This window comes from Notolepis coatsorum (genome assembly GCF_963971535.1).
Source record: "Notolepis coatsorum genome assembly, contig: SUPER_15_unloc_1, whole genome shotgun sequence".
NCBI classification, from domain to species: domain Eukaryota; kingdom Metazoa; phylum Chordata; class Actinopteri; order Aulopiformes; family Paralepididae; genus Notolepis; species Notolepis coatsorum.
The window spans coordinates 3,063,732-3,089,210 of record NW_028174866.1 but is presented as its reverse complement, the minus strand read 5'-3'; the positions used below and the strand labels follow the sequence as shown (position 1 = coordinate 3,089,210).

The 25,479-nt window shown below is 44.2% G+C and overlaps 1 protein-coding gene across 2 annotated transcripts in view; it reads left to right on the top strand.

Annotated features, from left to right (window-relative positions):
• LOC311242255 (liprin-beta-1-like) overlaps positions 1-25,479 on the top strand; it is a 117,351-nt gene that overhangs the window by 65,491 nt on the left and 26,381 nt on the right. The window contains exons 13-18 of one of the 2 annotated variants that reach the window (XM_084338453.1): positions 5,075-5,135; positions 6,281-6,428; positions 6,748-6,780; positions 9,596-9,731; positions 17,043-17,171; positions 22,147-22,297. In XM_084338453.1, coding sequence (XP_084194579.1) covers positions 5,075-5,135; positions 6,281-6,428; positions 6,748-6,780; positions 9,596-9,731; positions 17,043-17,171; positions 22,147-22,297 — 658 coding nt within the window. The remainder of the gene's footprint in view (positions 1-5,074; positions 5,136-6,280; positions 6,429-6,747; positions 6,781-9,595; positions 9,732-17,042; positions 17,172-22,146; positions 22,298-25,479) is intronic. The other variant, XM_084338454.1, reaches the window with a different exon arrangement.

The following is a 25,479-nucleotide window of genomic DNA, read 5'->3' as shown; positions in this document are numbered from 1 at the left end:
CAATCCCCATGTGACCTCCATGTTGGAAGAAACAATGGTTGCTATGTGCAAAACAATCGTCGCTATGTTTCGATATATGAGAAATATATCAACAAAGGTTTTTATTAGAGGTGGGCATAGATTAATTTTTTTAATCTAGATTAATCTATCTGCAATCCTGGATTTAATCTAGATTAATCTAGATTAAAATGGCTAAAAAAAAAAGGCATTCAAAATATGTGTGTTCTACCCAAATAATGACCAGAAGTAAGTCCTTACTTTTTCTTTCCTCCTTATGTTTCTCAGGCCAGGTGGCCCATTACACCATGAGCCCATCTCCCGTTTCCAAAATGCATTACAGACCGTTTGAAAAAGCTGTTTTGCTATGATAATTGGTAATGAAATATCAAAATAATGTTCAATAAGATGTACTTGTGTTTAATAAGTTGTTTTATTCAGAAGTTAACACAAATACATAATATTACCAGTACAGTATCTAGCGCACACTCAGGAGCAAAACAGAAAGAATCATTTCAAACTTGAACTATGTGACATGGCTTGAATCAACTGCTCCAGTGGAGTTGCTCAGTGGCCAATGGTGTCAACTGTGGTTGTACTGGGCAGCTCCCAGGTGTGAATGGAAAAGAACATCTGTGCTCAGCGAACTCTGCAAATAAAGGTAGAAAAAAGAATGTAAAAAAAAAAAAAAAAAAAAAAAATTTTTTAGATTAATGCGTTAATTATATTATCGCGCGATACTAGTATAGCGTTAACGCAGCACGTTAACGCCGTTAACGGCCCAGCTCTAGTTTTTATACATTGGTGTCTTATTACTGGATATTGTAAACGAGTCACAGTGGAACAGTAATATCAATGTTTTACCTACTCTACCACCGCACAGAGCGGTTATCATGTTGGAAGAAAGGGCAAGACACAAACATTCCTTTATTGTCCAATAAGTGTTCCCATCTATTCGTGATTTGATGCTCCATGTGTTCACATGCTTCTGTTTTTATTATTTTGCTACACTTATAAGATCCTAGCTGACATTTAGGTCAGAAATGAGTTGCGTACGAAATAAATTAAAATATATCCTTTTTTAGTTTTGATCCATAGGATGTCAACACTTTAAACCTCAATATCTCAAATCTACTCTGAAAGTATATGGAACCTTTTTATTTTATTTTTCCAAGCTTGTCCTGATGAGTTCTCATTGGTCCTTGGCTAAGGCTCATAATATATTATAACTTGAGAACCATGTAACTGTTTTAAGTTTTCAAACTTTAAAGATGTTAAGTTAAGAGTGTTGAGTTCATTGATAATTAAAGACAATAGAGGTTGAGTATAGAGCTGCTACTAACAATGATTTAGGTAATTGATTTATCAAACAATAATATTATAAATTCATCGGTGCATCTAAATTATACATTTCCATTCAAAGAAAACCTTAAACACTTTAAACCTTGCACTTTAACACTTTAAACCTTGCACTTTAACACTTTAAACCTTGCACTTCAACACTTTAAACCTTGCACTTTAACACTTTAAACCTTGCACTTCAACACTTTAAACCTTGCACTTTAACACTTTAAACCTTGCACTTCAACACTTTAAACCTTGCACTTCAACACTTTAAACCTTGCACTTCAACACTTTAAACCTTGCACTTCAACACTTTAAACCTTGCACTTTAACACTTTAAACCTTGCACTTTAACACTTTAAACCTTGCACTTCAACACTTTAAACCTTGCACTTTAACACTTTAAACCTTGCACTTCAACACTTTAAACCTTGCACTTTAACACTTTAAACCTTGCACTTCAACACTTTAAACCTTGCACTTCAACACTTTAAACCTTGCACTTCAACACTTTAAACCTTGCACTTTAACACTTTAAACCTTGCACTTCAACACTTTAAACCTTGCACTTCAACACTTTAAACCTTGCACTTCAACACTTTAAACCTTGCACTTCAACACTTTAAACCTTGTACTTCAACACTTTAAACCTTGCACTTCAACACTTTAAACCTTGCACTTTAACACTTTAAACCTTGCACTTCAACACTTTAAACCTTGCACTTCAACACTTTAAACCTTGCACTTTAACACTTTAAACCTTGCACTTCAACACTTTAAACCTTGCACTTCAACACTTTAAACCTTGCACTTCAACACTTTAAACCTTGCACTTCAACACTTTAAACCTTGCACTTTTAACACTTTAAACCTTGCACTTTAACACTTTAAACCTTGCACTTTAACACTTTAAACCTTGCACTTCAACACTTTAAACCTTGCACTTCAACACTTTAAACCTTGCACTTCAACACTTTAAACCTTGCACTTCAACACTTTAAACCTTGCACTTTAACACTTTAAACCTTGCACTTCAACACTTTAAACCTTGCACTTCAACACTTTAAACCTTGCACTTCAACACTTTAAACCTTGCACTTCAACACTTTAAACCTTGCACTTCAACACTTTAAACCTTGCACTTTAACACTTTAAACCTTGCACTTCAACACTTTAAACCTTGCACTTCAACACTTTAAACCTTGCACTTCAACACTTTAAACCTTGCACTTCAACACTTTAAACCTTGCACTTCAACACTTTAAACCTTGCACTTTTAACACTTTAAACCTTGCACTTTAACACTTTAAACCTTGCACTTTAACACTTTAAACCTTGCACTTCAACACTTTAAACCTTGCACTTTTAACACTTTAAACCTTGCACTTTAACACTTTAAACCTTGCACTTTAACACTTTAAACCTTGCACTTCAACACTTTAAACCTTGCCCTTCAACACTTTAAACCTTGCCCTTCAACACTTTAAACCTTGCACTTTAACACTTTAAACCTTGCACTTCAACACTTTAAACCTTGCACTTTAACACTTTAAACCTTGCACTTCAACACTTTAAACCTTGCACTTTAACACTTTAAACCTTGCACTTTAACACTTTAAACCTTGCACTTCAACACTTTAAACCTTGCACTTTTAACACTTTAAACCTTGCACTTTAACACTTTAAACCTTGCACTTTAACACTTTAAACCTTGCACTTCAACACTTTAAACCTTGCACTTCAACACTTTAAACCTTGCACTTTAACACTTTAAACCTTCCACTTTTAACACTTTAAACCTTGCACTTTAACACTTTAGACCTTGCACTTTAACACTTTAAACCTTGCACTTTAACACTTTAAACCTTGCACTTTAACACTTTAAACCTTGCACTTCAACACTTTAAACCTTGCACTTTAACACTTTAAACCTTGCACTTTAACACTTTAAACCTTGCACTTTAACACTTTAAACCTTGCACTTCAACACTTTAAACCTTGCACTTCAGCACTTTAAACCTTGCACTTCAACACTTTAAACCTTGCACTTTAACACTTTAAACCTTGCACTTTAACACTTTAAACCTTGCACTTCAACACTTTAAACCTTGCACTTCAACACTTTAAACCTTGCACTTTAACACTTTAAACCTTGCACTTCAACACTTTAAACCTTGCACTTCAACACTTTAAACCTTGCACTTTAACACTTTAAACCTTGCACTTTAACACTTTAAACCTTGCACTTCAACACTTTAAACCTTGCACTTTAAACCTTGCACTTTAACACTTTAAACCTTGCACTTTAACACTTTAAACCTTGCACTTCAACACTTTAAACCTTGCACTTCAACACTTTAAACCTTGCACTTCAACACTTTAAACCTTGCCCTTTAACACTTTAAACCTTGCACTTCAACACTTTAAACCTTGCCCTTCAACACTTTAAACCTTGCCCTTCAACACTTTAAACCTTGCCCTTCAACACTTTAAACCTTGCACTTTAACACTTTAAACCTTGCACTTCAACACTTTAAACCTTGCACTTTAACACTTTAAACCTTGCACTTCAACACTTTAAACCTTGCACTTTAACACTTTAAACCTTGCACTTTAACACTTTAAACCTTGCACTTCAACACTTTAAACCTTGCACTTTTAACACTTTAAACCTTGCACTTTAACACTTTAAACCTTGCACTTTAACACTTTAAACCTTGCACTTCAACACTTTAAACCTTGCACTTCAACACTTTAAACCTTGCACTTTAACACTTTAAACCTTCCACTTTTAACACTTTAAACCTTGCACTTTAACACTTTAGACCTTGCACTTTAACACTTTAAACCTTGCACTTTAACACTTTAAACCTTGCACTTTAACACTTTAAACCTTGCACTTCAACACTTTAAACCTTGCACTTTAACACTTTAAACCTTGCACTTTAACACTTTAAACCTTGCACTTTAACACTTTAAACCTTGCACTTCAACACTTTAAACCTTGCACTTCAGCACTTTAAACCTTGCACTTCAACACTTTAAACCTTGCACTTTAACACTTTAAACCTTGCACTTTAACACTTTAAACCTTGCACTTCAACACTTTAAACCTTGCACTTCAACACTTTAAACCTTGCACTTTAACACTTTAAACCTTGCACTTCAACACTTTAAACCTTGCACTTTAACACTTTAAACCTTGCACTTTAACACTTTAAACCTTGCACTTCAACACTTTAAACCTTGCACTTTAACACTTTAAACCTTGCACTTTAACACTTTAAACCTTGCACTTTAACACTTTAAACCTTGCACTTCAACACTTTAAACCTTGCACTTTAACACTTTAAACCTTGCACTTCAACACTTTAAACCTTGCACTTTAACACTTTAAACCTTGCACTTTAACACTTTAAACCTTGCACTTCAACACTTTAAACCTTGCCCTTCAACACTTTAAACCTTGCACTTTAACACTTTAAACCTTGCACTTTAACACTTTAAAGCATGCACTTTAAAACGGTGTCTTTAGGGCATATCTGAACAATCGTAGTGCTTCTGAATGAAGGGATTCATTTATTATTCTTTTCTATTTCCATTAGACGGGACGCTATAGGAAATACAGTGGTTTTAATCCCCCCCACGGGATTTGGATCGACATGACATCATACACGGGCTGTCAAAGAAAATGTCAATATGGAGTTAATGGTTCTTCTCCTTGTCCTTACAGTTCCCTGGACGTCCCACAGTTGGGGGGCTCTGGACTCGTCACCATCAGCAGTACTGACCAGGTGAGACCACCCCCCCCCCCCTTCTGTAGGCAGGATATCTAAGCCAACTGGAGAGATCCTAAGCCAGGGGCACCACATCATTTCGACATGGACCTACCTGTTCTTCCAAGCATACTACCTTCCCTACCCATAACCACCCTCCTCCAACCCACCACCTCCCCTCCCCTACTTTCTCTCCCTCGTCTGCCCCCCCCCCCCCCCCCCTCCCCCCCCCTTGGTGTCCTCACTCCCCTGACTGCTCCCCTACTGGACTCTGTATCTGTTACTTGTTACCCGTTGGTTTTATGTCCTGCGTAACTATTCATACTGTTGCTTATTCCCTGTGGTTCTTTGTTTCTCTGTTCATTTGTTTAGCTCATCGTCAGCGTCTTTGGGTTCCTGAAAAGCGCTTTATAAATAAAATGTATGATGATGATGATTATTATTATTATCATGGAGGGCCCCGGGCTGGAGTGGAACATGGGTTACAGAGCGAACACTCAACTGGGTCAGTGTGTTTACTGTTTACGCCCAACAGCCAAGTGAGTTCAGAAACCCCCTCTCTCTCCAAGTAGTTAGATTGCATCGAAATAGACCAAAGAGAATCTAATAATTCTCTGGAACCCTCTTGAAGGTCCCAGAATAGTGTTGTCGGACGGCTGAATGTGGCTTATTGAAAATCTGACACGAGGCTCTCCGAATAATCACATTATTTCCAGTTGTTTCAAATGTTCAAAACCAGGGGCCCCAGTCTTTGCCCTTTTTGACCTCTCTCTGTGTGGGAGAGTTATGAGAGACGGGACCGAGCATGTGTAACATGTACACACACACTCACACAGACACACACACACCCACACGCCAGTCATGCGGAAGGCATGCCATCTCTTATCTCTCTTGCGGAACACTGAGTAGCTGAACTCCTCTCACTCGACTGACCAGATACTCCCGGTTGTGAATGAACGACTGTCAGAGTACATCAGCTTCCTGTCCGCACGCACGCCCCCCTGGAATCACAGCGGTCCTGAGCACGGTGCGCAGACTGTGACGTTATGCCACCTGGTGGTTGGAAGAGTCAACTACAAGTATTTTTCTTTCTAATGTAGTGAGGGTTTGTTTGTAGATGCATGTTTGAATCCTTTTTTTTTTATTTTCTTTTTTTTTTACAGACCAACAATAAGGAAGCACCCAGTTCTCCTTTCCCCTCTAAGCCGAGCGCCGCGGGAGACGAGAGCTTCGGGACCAAGAAGGGTCGATCCTCCTTCGGACGCGGCTTCTTCAAGTTGCGCAAGCGGACGGCCAGCACTCCAAACCTGGGTGAGTCTCGGCCCGGCGCGGCTTTTTCGGACCGCGCTCCTTTGAGGTGAGCGAGGTGGCGACCGTCGTGTCCAGAAGGATTCCTCATGCGTGTTCCCATCGTGTCCAGAAGGATTCCTCATGCGTGTTCCCATCGTGTCCAGAAGGATTCCTCATGCGTGTTCCCATCGTGTCCAGAAGGATTCCTCATGCGTGTTCCCGTTTGATCACCTTCTGTCATGTTTGTTTGTGTCTGTCGTCTCTCCCTGTCTCACTGATGTCTCACTCTTATTCTGTGGTTGCCTCTCACATCTCTCCCACGGTCCTGTGTGACGTGAAGACCGCAGCCGGAGTGCCAGTGCCCCTACATTAGGTACAGTAGAGTAGAGCGGCCCCCTGGTGGACGGGACCGGGCCTGCAGTATGGCTGCACTGGATGGCACAGCTGGATGTGGGCGGGGGGGGCGGGGATGCTGTGGGACACTGCATTGTGATCGTCTACCTTCCATGAGCTCGTCCGGGATTAACGTTCTTTGACTTGACCCGGGGGTTAACTGTCGAGTTAAGTTGAGTTAAGCCGAGCTAAAATGTCGACATGGGGTTAAAACGTAGCCCTATAAGCTCCTACGCAGAGCTGTCTCTCTACGCCTGTGTGTCACAGCCTGCTAAACACGCCTCTCTCGATATTTGTACCAAATCAGGACATCCACGACCAAAATTAGTTTGAAAGAAAATGTGGCTATAATGTTGAATTGGTTGCACACAGAGCGTCACTAATAACCAAAAATGTAAGCATGTCTGAACATCGGAACTACAGTGATTATTTCTAATGTATTTTCTGTGTATGGAAACCATAGATTTATGGCTGCGTTCATCGTTCCGTGGACGCAGTGAATAAACACGGACCGCACAGACGTGACATTTAATTATTTTTTTTTCAGTTCTTATTTATAAAAGAGGCCGTTGGTTTACTTCCTCTTTGGGCCGAGCTGTTTGACAGTGGAACCGTCGTCCAACTCTCTCTGCGTAGGAGAATGCTGAGAATGTGGCCGTGTGAGAAGAGTCCTTATTTGTCTCTGGCGGTAAAACGATCACATTGTTTTGTTTACTATCCCCACTTTTATACAGCTACCTTTCTGTCTTCATGCCTCAAACGACTTGTTTTTGTGTAAAGTGTTTCTTTAAAGGAGAATTACAGCTATTTTCAACCTGCACTCTTTTCTTTTCTATCACAGAGTATAATACTGATCAGTTTTATTCACAACTACTCTAGCTACTCTAGCTCTTTCTTTCTTTTCTTTTTTCTGGGCGCTCAAGTTGGTTGCACCTCTATCCCGGCTGCAAACACACACGGTTCAGGTGAAGGAGGTTACCAAACACACACGGTTCAGATGAAGGATGTTACCAAACACACACGGTTCAGGTGAAGGAGGTTACCAAACACACACGGTTTCTTTTCAGTCGTTTAAGTAAAAAGGCATTTGGTTGCTTGTGACGACATTGTTGACTGTTCCAGGGTTGTTGCCCCATTGACCGTTATTCACACCATGTTGCTCTTATGTCTTATGTTAAGGGTTCCTTTCTACCTTGAGGGAACCCAACCTGAGCATGACATAAGAGTGAAAAGGATGCTGTGTGAATATGGTCAATTGGATTATATTGCAGCCAATTTGAGTGCCCATTAGGGATGTCCCGATCCCATCACGTGATTTTCAGAAGATCGGGATAGGAAAAAAAATCGGGATTATTATTTTGTAAACATTTTTTTTCGTTTTTAAATTTTTTTTTTATTCAACAAACATGACCATGTTCACGTCTTAAACTCATACTGAGGCCTTAGTTTTGGTTTTAAATTGCATATCATTCATTTATTTATTGTCACACAGAGCAGAAGAATTTTGCCAAAACAAACGCATTTCCTTTGATTTAATTATACATCAAATGATTTATGTCAACGATGAGGGACATCCACTAGTTGCAGAACTTGCAGTCACCTGATTTTTACAGACGATGGCGCCATTGCTCTCATGAAGCAGCAGGTTGGAGGCGGAGTTTTTAGATTACTCCGGTTGCAATGCCTCGCTTGAATGAAGTTAACTTTTCACCTGGATAACGTCAACATTCAGGGTGAATGTAATGTGAGAAATTGGGATGCGAGATTTTTTTTTATTTTTTTTTTTATTATTTTTTTATAATGTTTCTTTTTTTGATGGGATTGGGAAAGATCGGTATCGGTAGATACTCAAAATCACATGATCGGATCGGGAGCAAAACAATGTGATCGGGACATCCCTAGTGCCCATAAAACATGCCACCTTCTTTCCTCGTGGTCCTGCTCATCTGTCTGTATGATGGAAACATAGCGTGGAGGTTGACATTTTAAAACTGAAACTTTCCTTTTTAAGGTGTGATGTACTGTATCTGTCCCGTCGTCTTAAAAGAGGAATGTCACGCATTTAGAAGATTTACCATTATGTTCTTGCTGTGCCCCAGGACAGTTGAGTCATCGTTCACGAAGACGCTCCACTCTCTCCTACTGTGAAGCAGAGAGAACCCTCGCTCTGCCCTCCAAACTGGGATGTGAAATCTGCACAGATTGGGGAGGTGTGTGTGTGTGTGTGTGTGTGTGTGTGTGTGTGTGTGTGTGTGTGTGTGTGTGTGTGTGTGTGTGTGTGTGTGTGTGTGTGTGTGTGTGTGTGTGTGTGTGTGTGTGTGTGTGTGTGTGTGTGTTCACAAGGGGGGGGGGGGGGGGGCAGGAAGAACATAATGTAAATTCTTAAGAAATGTGTGTCATTACCCTTTTTTAAATAGTTTCTTTATCAGCCAACCTTGCTAAATCACATCCAGCTGTTCCGTATCCATGACAGGACACCATCTGCAATGAAGCCACTTTAATGCTCCTATTACGTCAGTTGTAGAGCGTCTATCATGGACTGTTTCCCAGGAGACGGTAGTTGGTCAGCAGCGCTGCGTAGCCCAGGCCTCTGCATGACTAGACCGAGTCGGCTTGCCCGCTGTGTGTTCTTCAGGTGTCAGCGCTCGTGCGTTCTACCAGTTAGACCGCTGGAGGCCGTCGGGAGACTCTGGTGCCGGGAGCGGCCTGCGGTGGTGGTGGTGGTGGGGGGGGGGCTTGTGCCGTGTTTTGCCCAATATTTGTGCCGTGGATTTTTAATCCATGCCTATTTGCAGCCGAGACTGAAGGAAAGGGGACCGAGCACCTGGACCTGGCCGGGGTCCCCCCCCATAAGTCCCAGGACGAAGCCCCCCAGCCCTGCTCCCCAGAGACCAAGAAGAAGTCCAAAGGCTTAAGAAAGTTCTTCGGCAGGTAGGTCAAATGACCATATTAACACATTGACTGCCACGCAATATAGCCTCATCCTTAGCACCTGCCGCCAGCACTGTAAACGGTGGGAGTCGCTCACCTTGTTTGCAGGGCTATAACTATTTAAATATTATAGCTATATATGCAATACTAGTATGGCCCATTTGACATCGGGTATCTATCGTTCAAGATGCCATCCATACATTGTCGTTTTATACCGTGGTGAATAAGTATAGTTTTAGGCCCTGTTAGGCGGCTACGTGGCGTAGTGGGCAAGGTGCTCGCCACGAATGTGGAGACGCTGGGATCGCCTGTTCGAGCCCAGCGCTCCACATTGCTTTCAGTTTAGCTGGTCGTCCGTACTAATACACATTGGCCGTATTAGGGGGTGGGAAACTCATGGGTGGGGATCGGGCGTTGTGGACAGCGACTCCTACAGGTCGGTTGGTGCGCCTGCGCAGTAGAATCAGGAAGTGTCGGGGGCAGCGTGAGCCTCCCACGCGTTACTCCTCGCCACTGAGAGATCGAGCTGCGCAGGTGAAAAGATGCGACTGCTGTTACCTCAAGTACCGGAGGGGACTTGTGCTATGTATGACTTAGTCCACATTGCAGCCGGCTTGTGGGAGGCAAGAAACAGCGTCCGTGACAGGGGAGGGTTGAATTGGATGATACGAAATTGGGATGGGAGAAAAATATAGAAAATGGGAGAAAAAGTGGATAAAAAAAAAAGTTTTAGGCCCTGTTTAGACGGAAACGCTAGCAGGTGAATCCGCAAAATTTTTTTTTCGGATGTGCCTTTTGTTTATACGGCAACAGTGTTTTTACGGGGTGAAACCGCAAAAAAGTGAGACCACCTTCCAGGGTGGAATTCCTAGAAACGATAAACCTTTGCGCTCTCATCTAAACTGTCAAACCGCATAAAACGATGACGAAAGGGTTGTCAAGGCTCTCGTCGCGCGTACTGCTTACATCACAGGCATGCGCCAGTAGCCTAGAAGCGTAAACAAAGCATGTCTGATTCTATCCATGGCGATCACCTGAAGGCTACATTGGCAGTACTTTTAAATACACAAGAATCTGTCCCGCGGCTATCACAACTATTAGTGACTGGACCCACTGTCTGTGAGTGACTCTGCTTTGGTCCAATCACATTCCCCCACCCACAGTCTGCGAATCAGAGGCAGAGTAGGGCGGGTCTTCACAGCACGTCTGGTTGTCTCAACGACCTGAGGCGATCTGATTGGCCACTGACGTTTCTGGTCATGTGACATCTGCGCCAATCGTGTGACAGCGGGGCTCCGTCGTCTCGAGTCTTTCAGCCTCGTCTGCACGCAGAATTCCATCCCAAAACACTAGTCTAAACGCAAAATTAAAAGTGAGACTGCAAGACGACTTTTGCGGTTTCTGTTCAGACTCTCTCCGTCTAAACGTAGCCTTAGAGTGGTCTAGGATCATTCCTGGAATGCTAGTAATAGGCCGCAACGCATATTATACTTAATCCTTTGGCATTTCGTCCCTATATACGCTACAATAAAAAATTCAAATGCATATGGTCGGTATATTATGTTAGGTGTATTATTTTATGCATGCAGGAAATGGGGGAGCTCTGTAATTTTTATCATAGGTACACTTCATCTGTGAGAGATGGAATCTAAAACAAAAATCCAGAAAATCACATTGTATGATTCTTAAGTAATTAATTAGCATTTTATTGCATGAAATAAGTATTTGATCACCTACCAACCAGTAAGAATTCCGGCTCTCACAGACCCGTTAGTTTTTCTTTAAGAAGCCTTCCTATTCTCCACTCATTACCTGTATTAACTGCACCTGTTTGAACTTGTTCCCTGTATAAAAGACACCTCTCCACACACTCACACACTCAATCAATCGGACTCCAACCTCTCCACAATGGGCGAGGCCAAAGAGCTGTCTACGGACATCAGGGACAAGATTGTAGACCTGCACAAGGCTGGGATGGGCTACAGGACAATAGGCAAGCAGCTTGGTGTCATCAGTCATCTACAATATGATGTGTCTTTTTATGTAAAAATGCTTTATTCTTTGTAAAGGTGCCACTAATTTGCATACTAGCTCGCCACAAACAGGTGATCATTCTGGGAATAGTTTTATTATGATTTTGACCCTCAAAATATGGGTCTAGACAACCTACTTGCAATATTGGCTGAAATAGCGACATTCATTTTTTGATGATGGCGTCATTAACCCTTTTCCCGCCAATAACGTTGTACGACGGGTTTCAAGTTCATGCGAATTCTGCCAATAACGGCGTACGACGTGATTCTGATCATAATTTCATATTTTCGCCATGGTATTCATATTTCACTCACGGAGCCTTGTCAGATGCTGCGGGACTCAGCACAACTCTGCAACGCTTCAATACTGCCACCTAGTGGCTGATCGGCGAGTTGTCAAACCGGAAATGCCCGTTGCAGCTCGGTCCGTCCCCTAATTCCGTCCGGCCACTCGTTTATCGTCGCGGGACTCAATACACACACCGTGGATATGGATCTTTGCCATAACTCAATAATCTACATGATTTGGGCGTATATTAGTATTATACAAACCGGAAATGTATCGCCTAGATCCCCACCACATAACTGGGATCTGTTTGCTCCACTCTCATCGCCCAACGGTACGAGGAGACTGACGTGAGTTTCAGCGTTTTTGTTTATCATTTTCGATACAAACTGCTCTGATCAATATATCACCCATACTACATGAAGCATCTAACGACTATCATGGAATTATAAACGACCCCCCCCCCCCCCCCCCCCCTCCGTTCACCCGCGCATGATCAGTCATAACCCTTAGGACCATGTACAGTTGAAATTTTTAATATTCTAATATAGCGTCGATCGGTATCGAACTGCATTTGATGATCTAATATATGCATTTGTGCCTCTATCTCACGTTCTGGGAAATACTGCAGAAAACGATAAAAACATATTTATACTCTAGACGGTATTTTCGTATGAATGTGTGAATGAAAAAGTAAAACGTTCCTACATCCTGAACGATAGGTAATCGATGGTCAATTTAGCAATACAATTTAAAAAGTTATAGCCCTGCAAAGAAGGTGAACATCTCCATAGACTCGGGGCGCGTTCACACCTACCCTGTTTGGTCCACTTTAAGTGGACCATGGTCCCTTTAAGTGGACCATGGTCCCTTTAGATCAATAGTCCGTTTGGTTTGTACAGGTATGAACGCAAACCGAACTATAATGAGGACCAAACAACCGAACCATGGTCCTCTTGAAAAGTTGGGACTCGGTTAGTTTCAAAGTGGACCATGGTTCGTTTGCTGTTGGTGTGAACGCAAAACGAACTTTATATAGTATCTAATCTAGAGCAAATGAGTGACAGGTGCCTAGTGGCGGCGGTCGCGCGACCCAACTTGACAGCGCCAAGTGACAGCTTGCGCGCAACCCAACTCAAATGAATGACAGGCGCGCGGACAGTCTCTCTCTTCCTCTCTCTCTTCCCCAAAGAGCGCGCAGGCGCAACTCCACCTAATAACTTCATCCTCACATTAGCAGCCTTACACAGACCTGTCTGTATCTCACAGCGGCAAAAAAAAGAAATAAAGAAAGACTGCAATGAGTCGAGGATCAACGTGGGGTAACGACGAGGTGAAGGCTCTTCTAGACATTTGGGCGGTTACCTTTGGTGGTCATCTCTGCGACGTCTCCTCTGAATGATGTGCAGCAACGCAACATCAATCCCACGTCTTGCTTCCTCATACTCTGCCTCTACTGCTTGTATTTGGCAGGCACACCATAACAGAATAATAAATGCCATGAAGGCAATCGCAAACGGCGATGTGGCTCCATATTGTTGCTGTCAATATGGTGAATGTGAAAGAAGAAAGAAATGATTTGGCGCTCTTTCCCTTGCGCTAAACCCGCGAATGTTAATACGTCACTTGTGACAGGCATAGCAACAAGCATAGCAACCAGGCATGAGAGTGACAGCTAGACAAATCTAAACAGTCGGCGTGTGGGCAAGGTGTGTCAATACGCTGTCTGCAACTGTTTACGTTTGTGAGTGCTAGTCCAATAGATGAACGACTTGGCGACAGCATGTCCTTTGTTTACAAATTAGATTCGCACCAAACAGGGTAGTGTGAACGCAGACCAAAATCAAACAATGTATAATTTTCACATTTGGTCCACCAGAAAGTCCGGACTATCCACGGATAGTCCGGACTATCCCCGGACTTTCAGGTGTGAACACACCCTTACAGTACTGGCAGAGATCAAACAGCGATGGATATAAGCGTGGCAGAGAATGGGTTAATTTGCATATAAATGATACATGGGACATATTTCTAACATAGCCTATATTTTTATTTCTATATATCTAGAAACACTGGTTAACAATATATTTCCAGGGGGTGCATGATAGTATCCGCTTTCCTACTCAACTAATTAGTAAAAATGTGATTATTTTGTATTGACGGCACAGATTTGCATGGGCAAAATTACATAGAAACATGTGATCACTCTAGGGATAGTGTTATTGTGATCTTTGACCCTCAAAACATGGGTCTAGACACCTCATTTGTTCAGTTATCTGCAATATTGGCTGAGAATCATGAAACTGTTTTTTTGTGTGCAATTTTTTTGATAATTGCGTCCTTAATTTGCATATAAATTATACATGGGACACTCTGACAACTTGTTAACATAGCCTATCATTTGTTTCACCTTTTTTCCATTCTAGAAAGTATAACCTAGGTGGGGACCAACCAGGAGATCACTGTGACAGAGAGTAATGCAGTCTAAACAGTCATACATCTTTTATTCAACTTCAGCCCTGATCATAACATTTTTAATTTTTAGATTTTTTGTAATGTCAGATAAAAAATTAAATAATATTCTGAAAAGAGTTGTTGTTAAATCTGACATTACAAAAAAACTAAAAATCCATCCAAATCTGTGTTGTTGCTAATCATTGACACATGCCTAGCCTGTAATAATCCCCCCCAGAAAAATTTACTTTGCATTTGATGTATTGAAAATATTTTACTTTGTGTTTTTTTAACAATAATTTGTGATGCCATCACACAAACTGGCATTTAAAGGGTTACAATTCGAAAATGTATTGAATATGTTTTTTTTTCTTTTTTCTTTTTACAATAATTTGTGATGCCCATCACAAACACTGGCATTTAAAGGGTGAACATTTAAAAATTCCTGCACCAGAATGCAGGAAATTAAGTCTATGTAACAAAATAATTCCTGGTGGGGGACCCCCACTTAGAAAGTGGACTAGGCTATAGAGAGAGAGAGAGACTTAATTTTCTCACTTGCTATGTGAGAATGTTAGTTATTATGTTCTCAATGCCCCTTGCATTGTATGAGTTGTGTGGAAGCGTTTGCTAGTTCTAGTGCTACCCCTTTGTACATGTACATTGTGTCTGACAAAAGTTAACAATAAATAATGCTATTAGGAATTAAGGCTGAGCCCGAACCCTGTTTTTAGGGTTCGAACGTTCGCCAGGGTTTATCGAACGAACGTTCGAACGTTCGTTTTTTAAAAATTTTTAATAAACATTTTTTTTAATAACATTTTTTTTTCATTTTTTTAATAATAATTTTTTTTTTTATTGTATTATTATAGATCCTACGGAGGGCGGCATTGCATAGTCTATTGGTGAAAAACATGTTGTTTACAGTGGTGGCTGTTCATGTAAACATGTAATTAAACAAAGCACTCAGAAGAAAATAAACAAGCTACTGAATCAAAGTGATAAACAATAGCCCTTGCAGTCACGTAAGGGGCTAGATAAACAAATGCATTAGTGTTGTGGCATTAACGTTATATAGTTAGTGTTACACGTTCAATAACAGGTATTCACTCTTGGTCGACGGGGAGGGGAGCCGGGAGGAGAGGCGCACGCCTCGGCTCAACAGACCCGTCCACCGTCTACCTCGGAACGGCCGGGCTCCCAACACGCCTGCCGCCCGTCCACCCTACCACCGTTCCGAGGTAGACGGTGGACGGGTCTGTCCACCGTGCGCCTGCTGTTGTTTCCAACGCAACCACCTCCCGCCATGAAGCTCGCGCTCCGTGGCCGAAAAAGGATGGTATTCATTAATGATCCGTCTGCAGGTTCACCTACGGAAACCTTGTTACCGATTACTTCCTCGGCGGGGAGCTAACTACGGCTCCCCGGTAGCTACGGTAAGTCTGTTGAGGCTTGCCGATTGGTGGTAACAGCAGAGGCGGGTGCAAGCGGTGTGACGTAATTGGCAGAATCGCCTGTCAATCAAAATAGAGCTCTGGTTGAGAAATAGTATCCCGCTGCAGCCCGGCAGACCATACTGGTTGAGCCGAGCGCCTCGCATTCACATCACCTCAACCCCGTGCGCATCCTTTATTTTTTTTTCACCGAACGTTCGAACCTATTAATTAAAGTCCGAATGTCAGCGTAACGAACGAACGTTCGAACGTTCGGGCTCAGCCTTATTAGGAATACATTTGCCTCCTGCGTGAACTGTGCATAGCTGAATAGACTGTATTTTATTGTCGATCATATGGTGGTACTTGGAGAGCCAGCTACGTTCTCAGGTGGTACTTGGTGTAAAAGGTTGAGAACCACTGATCAAGGGACCTGGGGGTATGTATTCCTAGTGTCAAAAATATTGTGTCTGTTACTAGGCTTGAGTAAATTGTGATGAAACAAAGGAGAATATAAATTATGAATTTCTTTTGCATCTTTGCCGGTGAATAACACCATGTTACAATTGTGCAACCACCGAGCTCGCTCACTGACCTCATTCACCACGTTCTTGAGACCAAGTGTACAAAGAATCTAAGCAAATTAATAAAGGCAAGATTAAACAGAAGGATTTGTAGATACAGTAATACATTATAATCCATTTGAATTATAAATTCAAAATTGACCTTGACCTTATTATGGCCAAATCATACATCTATGGATAGGGAGAAAGCTCCTCTTTCCAATGACAGTGTTAAATCTGGATGTAGTTATTTCCTCACGGTTTTACAATAAAAGAGAGATAGAATTAGCATTTTTTCCGATCAATTCTTATTTTCGGTAAATCTTAAAAACATCGGTAAACAAACGTAGTGCTGAAAATATACACTTTGACTGCTGTTTTGATAGGGGTAAGGTCTTTACTCTTGGCTACATTTGAAAAAGAAACAACATGAATTAATACGGTCTGTATTGATTGATTAATTGGGCGACCTTACAGGTTGTCTAATCTCCGAGGTAATGAGTGATTTAGCTGCTGTGCTGATGACGTTCACCTCTTTGCAGGATGAAGAGAAGTCACTCCACCTCCTTCAACCTTGATGACGAGTCGGAGACGGAGTTCACGAGGGGCGGAGTCAGAGCCACGGCTGGGCCGCGCCTCGGATGGTCACGTGACCTAAAGCATGGCGCCAAGTAGGTATCGGTCACAAGAGATGCATCGCACCCAGTTCTCTTTAAGTCCTCTAGGTGTTCCACTGTAGAGGATGTAGTTCTCTTTAAGTCCTCTAGGTGTTCCACTGTAGAGGATGTAGTTCTCTTTAAGTCCTCTATGTGTTCCACTGTAGAGGATGTAGTTCTCTTTAAGTCCTCTAGGTGTTCCACTGTAGAGGATGCAGTTCTCTTTAAGTCCTCTAGGTCAGGGGTTCCCAACCTTTTTTCACCCAGGGACCCCCAAACATCTCTGATGAAATTCCTGGACCCCCCTCCTAATAAAATACCATAAAATACTTTTTTTTTCATTTTAATACTTTTTTTTGTCATTTTAATAACAAACTGCTTATACACAGGCATATGCATCATAATTAGACCCTTTGACTTGTGCCTTCAATCAACAAATCTCATCTTGCACCATATGTATTTCAAAATGTTGGCCAATATTCAAATCCTGTATTCATCCTCTCAAATCAGGCCCTAATGGTGAACGGTTTGCATTTATGTTGAATGAAGTAAGAATCCACTGCAGTAAAAATATCCTCACCTCGAGTGGTGGTAGTAAGGTTGACTGACATGAGAATGTCCTGCTTCAGATCCTCATTTTCGATATACTGCACATAAACGATGAGCACAGCCTTGTCTGCGACAGTTGTAGTTTCATCAAGTTGAATGGCAAATGGACCCTTTCTAAGCTTTTCTGACAGCTGCTGCTCGCAATCACTTGACATCTTATCAATTCGGTCTTTCACTACATTGTTCGAGAGTGGTACTGATTTTAGTTTATCCGCCACCTGTGGGCCGCACAGTTTCTAAACCATTTTGATGCAGGCTGGTTTGATGAGCTGCTCGCCAATATTGTGCGGTTTCTTTGCTTTTGCAATTAAAAGCGAACACTCAAAGGAGGCTTCGGTAGCCTTCTGTAAATCACTGCCACCCCTGCTCCACGCTACTCTAACATCAACAGGCTTGTTCGCCTTGAGAGACTGTTCTTTCCTCCAAAAAAAGTCTGGATCCTTCCCAACGGTTTCTGGGTGCTTAGACGCCTCATGTCTCTTCAGCTTGCTGGGCTTCAGGCTCGAGTTTGCCAACTTTTCTCCACAAATCACACACTCAGGTCGTTTGTCTGGTCCCTCAGTGAAGCCCATGGTGATGTAATTTTCGCGATTGCTGTAGGTCCTAAATTTTTTTGCAGATGAGCTGCCGTCATCTCCTTTTCGTTTGTCACACATTTTCACCTCTGGCGGCTGACTGCAGACGAGCCGAGAAAGTTAACTAGCGTGCTAGGCTAGCTACGGAAAGTGATACAGTCAACTGATTCGCGTTTTAGCGGCTACCCGGTAGCCTACTGTTAACGTTCAAAAATCATGTCTAGATGTTTATTTATTTATCTTTATTTTTTTATTGTAGTGGAGAGACTATTCATGCTTCTGATGATAAAAATATGCTAATTAAATATTTCTCTGAAAAAATAAATAAAAAAAAATAGAAAAAAAGACCTCAAATCATCTGTGGTCTGGCGGGCCCCCTGGCGGACCCCCAGGGGGTCCGCGGACCCCAGGTTGGGAATCACTGCTCTAGGTGTTCCACTGTAGAGGATGTAGTTCTCTTTAAGTCCTCTAGGTGTTCCACTGTAGAGGATGTAGTTCTCTTTAAGTCCTCTAGGTGTTCCACTGTAGAGGATGTAGTTCTCTTTAAGTCCTCTAGGTGTTCCACTGTAGAGGATGCAGTTCTCTTTAAGTCCTCTAGGTGTTCCACTGTAGAGGATGTAGTTCTCTTTAAGTCCTCTAGGTGTTCCACTGTAGAGGATGCAGTTCTCTTTAAGTCCTCTATGTGTTCCACTGTAGAGGATGTAGTTCTCTTTAAGTCCTCTAGGTGGTCCACTGTAGAGGATGCAGTTCTCTTTAAGTCCTCTAGGTGGTCCACTGTAGAGGATGTAGTTCTCTTTAAGTCCTCTAGGTGGTCCACTGTAGAGGATGTAGTTCTCTTTAAGTCCTCTAGGTGGTCCACTGTAGAGGATGTAGTTCTCTTTAAGTCCTCTTGGTGTTCCACTGTAGAGGATGTAGTTCTCTTTAAGTCCTCTAGGTGGTCCACTGTAGAGGATGCAGTTCTCTTTAAGTCCTCTAGGTGGTCCACTGTAGAGGATGTAGTTCTCTTTAAGTCCTCTTGGTGTTCCACTGTAGAGGATGTAGTTCTCTTTAAGTCCTCTAGGTGGTCCACTGTAGAGGATGTAGTTCTCTTTAAGTCCTCTTGGTGTTCCACTGTAGAGGATGTAGTTCTCTTTAAGTCCTCTTGGTGTTCCACTGTAGAGGATGTAGTTCTCTTTAAGTCCTCTAGGTGTTCCACTGTAGAGGATGTGTGCTGCAGGAGAAACCAACTACCGCAAGATTCCCAAAGGTTCATTATTCTTCGCCACTGGAAGAGATTAAAATGTATTTACATTATACAGCACAAGTACAGTACAATGAAAATAAGTGTGGCATCTAACCAGAGTGTAAATGTAATGGTAAAGTGCAATAGAAATGTACAGGTGATTTTAAACTGGATATAAAATATATAAATGATTGCTACTGAGTAATGGTGTCGAGTCAGACTCTACTAGAATACTGACCGGGTTAAGCTGATGATTGATAATGCTCCTTTTGAATTGATGATAAAGGGAATTTTTTTGCAGGTCTGGGATAATTTTGTGTCGATTTGATTGACATCCTAAAGTGCTGGCGTATTTGCAGTGTTCATACAGATGGTGGGGGGAGGGGTACTAAACATGTTATTGCATTGGGAGAACTTTTGTTGTCGTTGTCGAGTGCAGAGTGACGCAACTCACAAAGAGTTCTTCTTATTCTTCTGGGATTGGATTTCTTTAGAGGAATACAAAGAGGTAATTATTTTTGTGATTTCTCTTCTTTTTCTTCTTCTTCTTCTTTCAATAATAATCAACAATGGTGAATTTCTATGATAAATAGATGAGAATTTGGTGCAGACAAGTGGCTGTATTGTTTATATTGAAGTGTTTTTGTGTCTAAATACCATATTGGCGGATTGCTCTCATTCAGCTCAGTTTTTGTTTGACTAATCCAACATTTAAATAGAAACTTAAATTTGTTTTAGAAAAAGGTTTTCAAAAGGACTGTTGCTTTTTGATAAGATGAGATATTCCTTTATCGATACCTTTGTGGAAATGTGGGTGTCATAGCATGTGGGGGGGGGGGGGGGGGGGTACAGGTATGAAAAAAAAGGAGAACCGTTTAGAAAAATAAACGGTATGCAATATAATTAACTGAATATAAAAATATGATACATTAACGGTGTAAAAAAAGGTGCAGATGAGGGTCTGTATAATGTGTTGCATGTTGAGGTATCACCTGACTCTCTGTCTCCCCCTCTGGTCTCCCACAGTACTGCGGAGGTATCACCTGACTCTCTCTCTCCCCCTCTGGTCTCCCACAGTACTGCGGAGGTATCACCTGACTCTCTCTCCCCCTCTGGTCTCCCACAGTACTGCGGAGGTGCACCTGACTCTCTCGCTCCCCCTCTGGTCTCCCACAGTACTGCGGAGGTGCACCTGACTCTCTCTCTCCCCCTCTGGTCTCCCACAGTACTGCAGAGGTGCACCTGACTCTCTCTCCCCCTCTGGTCTCCCACAGTACTGCGGAGGTATCACCTGACTCTCTCTCTCCCCCTCTGGTCTCCCACAGTACTGCAGAGGTATCACCTGACTCTCTCTCTCCCCCTCTGGTCTCCCACAGTACTGCGGAGGTATCACCTGACTCTCTCTCTCCCCCTCTGGTCTCCCACAGTACTGCGGAGGTGCACCTGACTCTCTCGCTCCCCCTCTGGTCTCCCACAGTACTGCGGAGGTGCACCTGACTCTCTGTCTCCCCCTCTGGTCTCCCACAGTACTGCGGAGGTGCACCTGACTCTCTCTCTCCCCCTCTGGTCTCCCACAGTACTGCGGAGGTGCACCTGACTCTCTCTTTCCCCCTCTGGTCTCCCACAGTACTGCGGAGGTATCACCTGACTCTCTCTCTCCCCCTCTGGTCTCCCACAGTACTGCGGAGGTATCACCTGACTCTCTGTCTCCCCCTCTGGTCTCCCACAGTACTGCGGAGGTATCACCTGACTCTCTGTCTCCCCCTCTGGTCTCCCACAGTACTGCGGAGGTGCACCTGACTCTCTGTCTCCCCCTCTGGTCTCCCACAGTACTGCGGAGGTGCACCTGACTCTCTGTCTCCCCCTCTGGTCTCCCACAGTACTGCGGAGGTATCACCTGACTCTCTCTCTCCCCCTCTGGTCTCCCACAGTACTGCGGAGGTATCACCTGACTCTCTCTCTCCCCCTCTGGTCTCCCACAGTACTGCGGAGGTGCACCTGACTCTCTGTCTCCCCCTCTGGTCTCCCACAGTACTGCGGAGGTATCACCTGACTCTCTCTCTCCCCCTCTGGTCTCCCACAGTACTGCGGAGGTATCACCTGACTCTCTCTCTCCCCCTCTGGTCTCCCACAGTACTGCGGAGGTGCACCTGACTCTCTGTCTCCCCCTCTGGTCTCCCACAGTACTGCGGAGGTATCACCTGACTCTCTCTCTCCCCCTCTGGTCTCCCACAGTACTGCGGAGGTGCACCTGACTCTCTCGCTCCCCCTCTGGTCTCCCACAGTACTGCGGAGGTATCACCTGACTCTCTCGCTCCCCCTCTGGTCTCCCACAGTACTGCGGAGGTGCACCTGACTCTCTCTCTCCCCCTCTGGTCTCCCACAGTACTGCGGAGGTGCACCTGACTCTCTCTCCCCCTCTGGTCTCCCACAGTACTGCAGAGGTGCACCTGACTCTCTGTCTCCCCCTCTGGTCTCCCACAGTACTGCGGAGGTGCACCTGACTCTCTGTCTCCCCCTCTGGTCTCCCACAGTACTGCGGAGGTGCACCTGACTCTCTGTCTCCCCCTCTGGTCTCCCACAGTACTGCGGAGGTGCCCTTCGCCCGGTGGAGCCGGGAGGAGGTGTGTGGCTGGCTGACGCAGCAGGGCCTGGGGGGCTACGTGGCCCACGGCCAGGGCTGGATCCGCTCGGGACACACTCTGCTGCAGGCTTCACAACACGACCTGGAGAAGGTATTACTCCAGCATGTTTACTCTTTGGGCATTTAAAGGTGACATGCATTATAAATGTCTTTTTTGAGTCTCTAGCATTGTATTATAGTAATAGGAGTTAGTATCGATGTGTTCTTGTGTCTAAATACCATATTGGCGGATTGCTCTCATTCAGCTCAGACCATTTCCTGCTCGATTTAATTAGGTCATTCTGATTTGACTCGCATCGTGACGTAATGAGGCGAGGATGGAGCGGATAGTGATCCGATTGGCTCTGTGGTTGTAGCGCACCAAACGGGGTTTGACAGAGCGAGCGAGAGAGAGAGAGAGAGAGAGAGAGAGAGAATCAGATAGACAGAGCGCACATACACACTGTGCCGCGCGCTACAGCTGCTCCCGAATCGAGAGAGAGAGAGAGACCACCGTGCAAACACTCCATGAGGCAGGGAAGGGAATGATTCATTACAAACTCTGTGTGGCTCCACCCACCAAACACTCTGTGGCTCCACCCACCAAACACACTCTGTGGCTCCACCCACCAAACACACTCTGTGGCTCCACCCACCAAACACACTCTGTGGCTCCACCCACCAAACACACTCTGTGGCTCCACCCACCAAACACACTGTGTGGCTCCACCCACCAAACACACTGTGTGGCTCCACCCACCAAACACACTGTGTGGCTCCACCCACCAAACACACTCTGTGGCTCCACCCACCAAACACAGTGTGTGGCTCCGCCCACCAAACACACTCTGTGGCTCCACCCACCAAACACACTGTGTGGCTCCACCCACCAAACACACTCTGTGGCTCCACCCACCAAACACACTCTGTGGCTCCACCCACCAAACACAGTCTTAAATACAAAGGTAGGAAGAGACTATTGATGATTGTTGAAGAGACAACATAATATGTTCCTCTGTGTTCCTCTGTGTTCCTCTGTGTTCCTCCTCTGTGTTCCTCCTCTGTGTTCCTCTGTGTTCCTCTGTGTTCCTCCTCTGTGTTCCTCCTCTGTGTTCCTCTGTGTTCCTCTGTGTTCCTCTGTGTTCCTCCTCTGTGTTCCTCTGTGTTCCTCTGTGTTCCTCTGTGTTCCTCCTCTGTGTTCCTCCTCTGTGTTCCTCCTCTGTGTTCCTCCTCTGTGTTCCTCTGTGTTCCTCTGTGTTCCTCCTCTGTGTTCCTCCTCTGTGTTCCTCTGTGTTCCTCTGTGTTCCTCCTCTGTGTTCCTCTGTGTTCCTCTGTGTTCCTCTGTGTTCCTCTGTGTTCCTCTGTGTTCCTCTGTGTTCCTCTGTGTTCCTCTGTGTTCCTCTGTGTTCCTCCTCTGTGTTCCTCTGTGTTCCTCTGTGTTCCTCCTCTGTGTTCCTCTGTGTTCCTCCTCTGTGTTCCTCTGTGTTCCTCTGTGTTCCTCTGTGTTCCTCTGTGTTCCTCTGTGTTCCTCTGTGTTCCTCTGTGTTCCTCTGTGTTCCTCCTCTGTGTTCCTCTGTGTTCCTCTGTGTTCCTCCTCTGTGTTCCTCCTCTGTGTTCCTCTGTGTTCCTCTGTGTTCCTCTGTGTTCCTCTGTGTTCCTCCTCTGTGTTCCTCCTCTGTGTTCCTCTGTGTTCCTCTGTGTTCCTCTGTGTTCCTCTGTGTTCCTCCTCTGTGTTCCTCTGTGTTCCTCTGTGTTCCTCCTCTGTGTTCCTCTGTGTTCCTCTGTGTTCCTCTGTGTTCCTCTGTGTTCCTCTGTGTTCCTCTCTGTTCCTCTCTGTTCCTCTGTGTTCCTCTGTGTTCCTCTGTGTTCCTCCTCTGTGTTCCTCTGTGTTCCTCTGTGTTCCTCCTCTGTGTTCCTCTGTGTTCCTCTGTGTTCCTCCTCTGTGTTCCTCTGTGTTCCTCTGTGTTCCTCCTCTGTGTTCCTCTGTGTTCCTCTGTGTTCCTCTGTGTTCCTCTGTGTTCCTCTGTGTTCCTCTCTGTTCCTCTGTGTTCCTCTGTGTTCCTCCTCTGTGTTCCTCTGTGTTCCTCTGTGTTCCTCTGTGTTCCTCCTCTGTGTTCCTCTGTGTTCCTCCTCTGTGTTCCTCTATGTTCCTCTGTGTTCCTCTGTGTTCCTCCTCTGTGTTCCTCTGTGTTCCTCTGTGTTCCTCTGTGTTCCTCTGTGTTCCTCCTCTGTGTTCCTCTGTGTTCCTCTCTGTGTTCCTCTGTGTTCCTCTGTGTTCCTCTGTGTTCCTCTGTGTTCCTCTGTGTTCCTCTGTGTTCCTCTGTGTTCCTCTGTGTTCCTCCTCTGTGTTCCTCCTCTGTGTTCCTCTGTGTTCCTCTGTGTTCCTCTGTGTTCCTCCTCTGTGTTCCTCTGTGTTCCTCTGTGTTCCTCTGTGTTCCTCTGTGTTCCTCTGTGTTCCTCTGTGTTCCTCTGTGTTCCTCTGTGTTCCTCCTCTGTGTTCCTCTGTGTTCCTCTGTGTTCCTCTCTCTGTTCCTCTGTGTTCCTCTGTGTTCCTCTGTGTTCCTCTGTGTTCCTCCTCTGTGTTCCTCTGTGTTCCTCTGTGTTCCTCTGTGTTCCTCCTCTGTGTTCCTCCTCTGTGTTCCTCTGTGTTCCTCCTCTGTGTTCCTCTGTGTTCCTCTGTGTTCCTCTGTGTTCCTCCTCTGTGTTCCTCTGTGTTCCTCTGTGTTCCTCCTCTGTGTTCCTCCTCTGTGTTCCTCCTCTGTGTTCCTCTGTGTTCCTCTGTGTTCCTCTGTGTTCCTCTGTGTTCCTCTGTGTTCCTCCTCTGTGTTCCTCTGTGTTCCTCTGTGTTCCTCCTCTGTGTTCCTCTGTGTTCCTCTGTGTTCCTCTGTGTTCCTCTGTGTTCCTCTGTGTTCCTCTGTGTTCCTCTGTGTTCCTCTGTGTTCCTCTGTGTTCCTCCTCTGTGTTCCTCTGTGTTCCTCCTCTGTGTTCCTCCTCTGTGTTCCTCTGTGTTCCTCCTCTGTGTTCCTCCTCTGTGTTCCTCTGTGTTCCTCCTCTGTGTTCCTCCTCTGTGTTCCTCTGTGTTCCTCTGTGTTCCTCCTCTGTGTTCCTCTGTGTTCCTCTGTGTTCCTCTGTGTTCCTCTGTGTTCCTCTGTGTTCCTCCTCTGTGTTCCTCTGTGTTCCTCTGTGTTCCTCCTCTGTGTTCCTCCTCTGTGTTCCTCCTCTGTGTTCCTCTGTGTTCCTCTGTGTTCCTCTGTGTTCCTCCTCTGTGTTCCTCTGTGTTCCTCTGTGTTCCTC